General features: G+C 53.8%; 1 protein-coding gene across 1 annotated transcript; it reads right to left on the bottom strand.

Moving 5' to 3' along the window:
• Window positions 1-514: 514 nt before the first annotated feature.
• Window positions 515-6,964, bottom strand: UCN3 (urocortin 3). Its single transcript, XM_059847900.1, has 2 exons — window positions 6,771-6,964; window positions 515-1,229 (listed from the first exon to the last, which is right to left on the bottom strand). The coding sequence occupies exon 2, from the start codon at window positions 1,218-1,220 to the stop codon at window positions 762-764; it is 459 nt and encodes a 152-aa protein (XP_059703883.1). The 5' UTR covers window positions 1,221-1,229; window positions 6,771-6,964; the 3' UTR covers window positions 515-761.

The following is a 6,964-nucleotide window of genomic DNA, read 5'->3' as shown; positions in this document are numbered from 1 at the left end:
GACACCAGAGCTGTGTGAGTGACCCAGGCCAGACACCGGGGCTCTGTGGGTGACAATGGCTGGGACTCATCAAGGGACACTGGGGCTGTATGGGTGACAATGGCCAGAGCCCATCAGGGGACACCAGTGCCATATTGGTGGCTCTGACCAGGGCCAATCTGGGGACACCAATGCCATGTGGGTGACAATGACCTGGGCCCATCAGGGGACACTGGGGAGGTTGATGTGTGTGGGGAGGTTGATGCTGAAGGTGCTGGTGACAAACACAGGGACAACCCAGGGGGAGGAACTGGGAGATCCCTCCTGAGGTTGTCCCTGTAGGATTCCCTTCCCGGGAAGGTCCTTTTCCCTCCCCTTCCTGCCACGGTTGGTGGCCGTGGCAGGAACAGCTCGTGGCGGGATTTGGGAGGGCCGTGGTGGGGACAGGGCCCCCAGGCCGAGCCGGGGGAGGCTCCGGAATCCCTGCGGAGCCGCCGGAGCAGCAGGGGCAGGAGATGGGACAGCAAAGCATTGGAAACTCCAGAGATGGCAGCTTTAATCAGGAACCTTCCCGGGTGACGCGGCCCCTGTGCCCTGCTGGGGACAGGAACCTCTTCCCTGCGCGTGGAAACGTCCGGAAGGAACGGCAGAGGAGAGCGGGGAGGAGAGGAGGGGAGGAGGAGGAACAGGAGGAACAACACGGATGTGGGCTCGCTCGATGGGTCAGAACCAGACCAGGCCGATGTCACAGCCGGCCATCAGTCCCCTCTGGTGGCCCCCAGTCACTTCCTGCGGCCGATCTGGGCCATCAGGTGGGCGTTGGCCGCCGCCTTGGCCCGCAAGTTCTTGGCCTTGGCGATGTTGAAGAGGATGTTCATGATGTTGGTGGGGACGTCGAGGGACAGCGTCACCTTGGTGCGCCGGTCGCTCTTGGCCCGGTTCTGCTGGCTCTTGCCCTTCCCCTGCGCCTGGGACACGTGTTTGTGGTGGCCGTCCCCCGGGAATGTCCTTTTCCCCAGCTCCTCCTCCTCCGTGTCCTCCTGGGACGCCTCCTCCAGGGACGGGGACGCGGAGCCGCGCTTGTCCAGGACGGCGTTGTCCTCGGGAGGGCTCGGCCGTGCCTCCGACAGGGCGGCCTGCAGGCAGCTGAAGAGGGAGGCGGCGCTGGAGAGGCTCAGGGCGCGGCCGGCGCCGGCGGCTCCCAGCAGGACGAGGAGCAGCAGCAGCCTGGGGTGGGACATGGCGCTGGCCTGGCCGGGGAGACACCGGGGAGGGCAGAGAGGGGGGTGAGCTTCCCGTGGGACAGCCTGCGGGGATCCAGGTCTCCTCATCCCTGCCCGATCCCTGAACTCCCCTCCCCGCCCTCTTGGAGTCACCTCCCATGTCTCATCCGAAGGTTGGGATAGGTGGGAAGGAGATTCCTTGGGATGCAAGGCCTTGGTTTTGGGGTGCTGGTGGGAGGTGGGATGTCCAAGGAGATTCGCTTCCTTGGAGCTTCCAGGGAATTTCCGTGGAGGTGAGGGTTTGGTCTTTGCTTCCATGGAGCTTCCATGGAGAGGAGGATTTGGCCATTCCTTCATGGAGCTTCCATGGAGAGGAGGATTTGGTCTTTCCTTCACAGAACTTCCATGGATCTTCCATGGAGAGGAGGATTTGGCCTTCCCTTCATGGAACTTCCATGGAGATTCCATGGATGAGAGGATTTTTCCTTTTCTTCATGGAACTTCCATGGAGAGGAGGATTTAGCCTTTCCTTCATGGAGCTTCCATGGAGGTGAGGATTTGACCTTTCCTTCGTGGAATTCCCATGGAACTTCCATGGAGAGGAGGATTTGGTCTTTCCTTAACGGAACTTCCATGGAACATCCATGGAAATTCCATGGAGAGGAGGACTTAGCCTTTTCTTCATGGAATTTCCATGGAGCTTCCATGGGGAGGAGGATTTGGCCTTTCCTTCATAGAAATTCCAAGGAGAGGAGGACTTGGCCTTTCCTTCATGGAGTTTCCATGGAGCTTCCACAGAGCTTCCATGGAGGTGAGGATTTGGCTTTTCCTTCATGGAACTTCCATGGACCTTCCACAGAGAGGAGGATTTGGCCTTTCCTTCGTGGAGTTTCCATGGAGAGGAGGATTTTGTCTTTCCTTCACGGAACTTCCATGGATCTTCCATGGAATTTCCATGGAGGGGAGGATTTGGCCTTTCCTTCATGGAACTTCCATGGAGAGGAGGACTTGGCCTTTCCTTCGTGGAGTTTCCATGGAGAGGAGGATTTTGTCTTTCCTTCATGGAACTTCCATGGATCTTCCATGGACAAGAGGATTTTGCTTTTCCTTCATGGATCATCCATGGATCGTCCATGGAGAGGATCCTCCACGGCACACACGTGGCTGCTGCCGGCCCCGTTTGGGCCACGGGACCCCCATGGATCCCTCTCCAGCTCCCTGGAATGTCCCTGGGTGCCACCAGCTGCCGCAAAGGCGACATTCCCTGTCCCCGCTCGCCCCGGAGCCACCAGAGATGTTCCTGGAGCCCATCCCACCTCCCTCAGTCCCAAGGGATGTGGGAATGCTGATCCCGAGTGACGGCCCTGTGTCCCCTCTCCAGCCCTCCCAGTGGGTTCTCCGGACTTGCTCCATCCCCAGGAGCCTCCTCCTTGGAATTCTGCCGTTTTTGGAGCCGTTTTTGGGTCTCTTTGGCCCGTTTTTGGGGCTGTGACTCCCTGGACAGCTCTGCTGCTCCGCACCCCCTCCCACCTCCCTTCATCCCGTGGGGCTCTCTGCCCATTCCCAGATGGAAAAATGTCCCCAGCCAGCCCCGAGGCCACGAGGGCTCTCCAAGCTCCTGGAATCCTGCTGGCATTCCCAAAACCTGGAGTCCTGCTGGCATTCCAATACCCCTGGAATCCTTCTGGCATTCCTAAAACTCTGAAATCCTTCTGGAATTCCCAAACCCCTGGAATCCTGCTGGCATTCCCAAACCCCTGGAATCCTGCTGGCATTCCCAAACCCCTGGAGTCCTGCTGGCATTCCCAAACCCCTGGAGTCCTGCTGGCATTCCCAAAACCTTGGAATCCTGCTGGAATTCCCAAAACCTTGGAATCCTTCTAGCATTCCCAAAAACCCCCGGAATCCTGCTGGAATTCCCAAAAACCGTGAAATCCCGCTGGAATTCCCAAAAACCTGGAATCTTTCTGGCATTCCCAAAGCCGTGAAATCCTGCTGGCATTCCCAAAAACCTGGAATCTTTCTGGCATTCCCAAAACCCTAGAATTCTGCTGGCATTCCCAGTCTTCCGGCCCCATCTTGTGGCCAGCGGCTCGCACAGCAGTTCCTGGCTGGGGACCTCAGCTGAGGCTGGAATTCCATCCCTGATTTCCTCCCATGGAGCAGCAGGTGTCTTGGGAATGCCCTTGGGAATGGGGGATGTTCCTCAGATCCATCCCAACTCCATCCATGGTCCGGGATCTGCCACCTGCTGAGCCACGGTCCCCGAAATTGCCCTTCCCTGCCCTTGGAGGGGGAATTTTGGGAAGTTTTATCCCCTAAATTCTGCCTTTGCCATTCCTTGGAGGGGGAATTTTGGGAAGTTTTATCCCCTAAATTCTGCCTTTGCCATTCCTTGGAGAGGGAATTTTGGGAAGGTTTTTTCCCCTTAAATTTGCCTTTTGCTGTTCCTCAGAGTGGGAATTTTGGGCAGGTTTATTCCCTTTAACTCTGCCCTTTATTTTCCATGGAGAGAGAGGTTTAGGAAATTTTATCCCCTAAATTCTGCCTTTTGCCATCCCTTGGAGAGGGAATTTTGGGAATTTTTATCCTTTAAATTCTGCCCTTTGCCCCTTTGGAGATGGAATTTTGGGAAGGTCTTTTCCCTTAAATTTGCCCTTTGCTGTTCCTCAGAGTGGAAATTTTGGGCAGGTTCATTCCCTAAATTCTGGCCTTTGCCATCACTTGGAGTGGGAATTTTGGGCAGCTTTATTCCCATGAGCTCTGCCCTTTATTGTCCAGGGAGGGAGAGATTTGGGAAGTTTCATCCTCTAAATTCTGCCTTTTGCCATCCCTTGGAGAGGGAATTTTGGGCAGGTTTATCCCTTAAATCTGCCCTTTATTGCCTGGGAAGGGGGAAGTTTGGGAATTTTCATCCCCTAAATTCTGCCTTTCATGATCCTTTGGAGAGGGAATTTTGGGAAGGTCTTTCCCCCTAAATTTGCCTTTTCCCATTCCTTGGAGAGGGAATTTTGGGCAGATTAATTCCCTTTAGGCCTGCCCTTAGGTCTGTCCTTGGAGAGGGAATTTTAGGAATTTTATCCTCTAAATTCTGCCTTTCATGATCCCTTGGAGAGGGAATTTTGGGCAGGTTTATTCCCATGAACTCTGCCCTTTATTGCCTTTGGAGGGAGAATTTTGGGAATTTTTATCCTCTAAATTCTGCCTTTCACGATCCCTTAGGGAATTTTGGGCAGGTCTTTTCTCCCTAAATTTGCCCTTTCATGATCCTTTGGAGAGGGAATTTTGGGCAGGTCTTTTCTCCCTAAATTTGCCCTTTCATGATCCTTTGGAGAGGGAATTTTGGGAAGGTTTTTCCCCCTAAATTTACCCTTTGCTGTTCCTCAGAGTGGGAATTTTGGGCAGGTTTATTCTGTTTAGGTTTACCCCTTGCTGTTCCTTGGAGTGGGAATTTTGGGAAGCTTCACCCTCTCAATTCTGCCTTTTGCCATTCCTTGGAGAGGGAATTTTGGGAAGTTCTTTATCCCTTTAATACTTCCCCTTGCCATCCCTTGTGGTTGGAATTCTGGGAAGTTCTTTTCCCTTAAATTTGCCCTTTGCAGTTCCTCGGAGTGGGAATTCTGGGCGGGTTTATCCCTTTGCTCTTTGCTCTCCATGGAAAAGGGCAGAGATTTGGGAGCTTCATTCCCTGAACTCTCCCCTTTCCCCCCTTCCCAAGGGGAGATTTGGCCGTGCCAATCCTCCCTCAGGAATTCAGGGAGCTGCTCCATTTCCACCTCTTTGCCTCCCATTTCACCCCTTCCCAAAACCCCCAAATCCCCCAAATCCATCCCCTCCACCTTTCCCTGCATCCGGAGGGGAGAGGAAGAGGAGCAGCCATGGGATGATCCAGGGAAAGCTTTTCCTGCAGGATCAAGGGAGGAAAACCCTTCCCAGGCACTCAGCCCCCACATGGGATCCTCGAGGACCCCAAATTTTCCTTTCCTCCAGCCCCAAATCCCACATCTGGCTATTCAAACACGAGCATATCCCAGGATTTCATTTTTCCTTGGAAAAGGGGCTGGAGATTTGGGAACAGGGATTTTTCCATGCCATCCAAGGCTGGCATCCCAACCCCAAAATTCCCCTTTTTTTCCCAGCTGTGTTTTCACCTCCCTCCACCCTGAGCAAAGCCCCGGAGCTCCTGCAGGATGGGATGCTCGGGGTGGGAATTCAGGGAATTCGGGGATTTTCCCACCCCAAATCCTGGATGGGGAACGGGAATGTTCCCCAAAGCCCTTCCAGGGCTGGCCAAGCTCCCGGGATGTTCCTGCCCCGCCTGGAATCTCCTCTCCCTCACCACGGACTGAACCCAGCCCCTTTTCCTGGGATTTTTTCCAGCTTTCCTCATTCAACAAAACTCCGGGAATCTCAGCTGAGCAAAGGGAAAACGCGGCTGGAGCCATCCACACCCATTCCTGCTCCTCGCCGGGATGGAGATCCTGGGAAAGGAGCAGGAATCAATGAAAAAACAAGGAAAAGCTGATCTTTTTTTTCGGGATTGGGTTTATTTTTGCCGGGGTTGGGGAGGGGTTGTGCCCCTCCGCTCCGGGAAGTTTTTATGGAGCAGGGAAAAAGCTGGAATTGGGGTTTTCTCCTGGCTAAAAAAAAAAAAAAAAAAAAGCAGGAAAAGGAGGAAAAGCACCGGCTTTTGGTGGATCTGAGGAAACGGGAATTAAATCCTCGCTGCCGGAGCCGCTCCCGCCGGGAATTGCTGGCAGAGCCGGGAGCGTTTCCCAGGAATTTTATCGGGATGCTGCCGAGCCCGACAGATCTCCCGCAGCTCGGCTTGGAAGGAGAAAAGCGCCGCGTTCCAGCCGGGAAAAGCGGGATCGCTGCCTCTCCCTGCGGCGGGGGAGCGGGATGGAGCGGGATTTTCCCGAGTAAGTCTGGGATAAATCTGGGAATGGGACCTGGAGACTCCTTCAGCTCCGTCTGGTGCCGCCCGCGCTTCCCCGATGCTTTTCCCGGGGCTGATTCCCAAAATCCGGGCGGGCTCGGTGGGGGGTGGCTGTGCCTGGCTCTCCTCCCCATCCCTGCAGTGACAGCAGGGATTTATCTCCCTAATTTTCCTTTTCCCAAGATTTCCCTATCCTTCCCATGCTGCCTATTCAGGTCTGCCTCCCAAAATTGCTGGAATAATAAAAAAAAAAGATTTTTCCTAGGAGGGAGGGCGAGGGGAATTACGAATCCCTTGATATCAGAATATCTTGGATTGCTTTTCCCTACCTGTCCTATTTTTTATTTTTCCTTAAAAAAAGCCCCAAAATTCCCCCCTGGAAAATTCCACGTCTGGAGCCTGGATTTGCCTCTTCCAAGGACATTTTTCCCTTCCCAACAAAGATTTTGTGGGAAAATAAATTTGTGGGGGAATAAAACTCAGGAAAACAGCCCGGGATGGGATCCGGAGGTGGGAAAGTCTCTCAGTCCCTAAAAAATCCAAAACCCTGGAATCTGATTTCCCAAGGAAAACGCTGAAATATTTAAAGTTTCTGCAAATGGGGGAACAAACGAAACCCAGGCACTCACCTGCTTCTCCTGGATGCTTGGGATGGGAAGGATTTGCCGTGGAATCACTCCCAGGAAAGAGGCATCAGGAGCCTTTCCCAAACTTCTCCTCCCTGGTTTTGTTTTTGATTTTTTCCCCAGGGATTGGGATATTTTTTCCCTCTCTCTGGAAACCTTTTCCCCCTCCCTGGTGTATTTATAAAAATCCCAGGGAT

The sequence above is a fragment of the Haemorhous mexicanus genome, chromosome 5 (genome assembly GCF_027477595.1).
Source record: "Haemorhous mexicanus isolate bHaeMex1 chromosome 5, bHaeMex1.pri, whole genome shotgun sequence".
NCBI lineage: Eukaryota > Metazoa > Chordata > Aves > Passeriformes > Fringillidae > Haemorhous > Haemorhous mexicanus.
The sequence above is the reverse complement of the archived record's forward strand: the minus strand, read 5'-3'. Positions and strand labels throughout refer to the sequence as shown.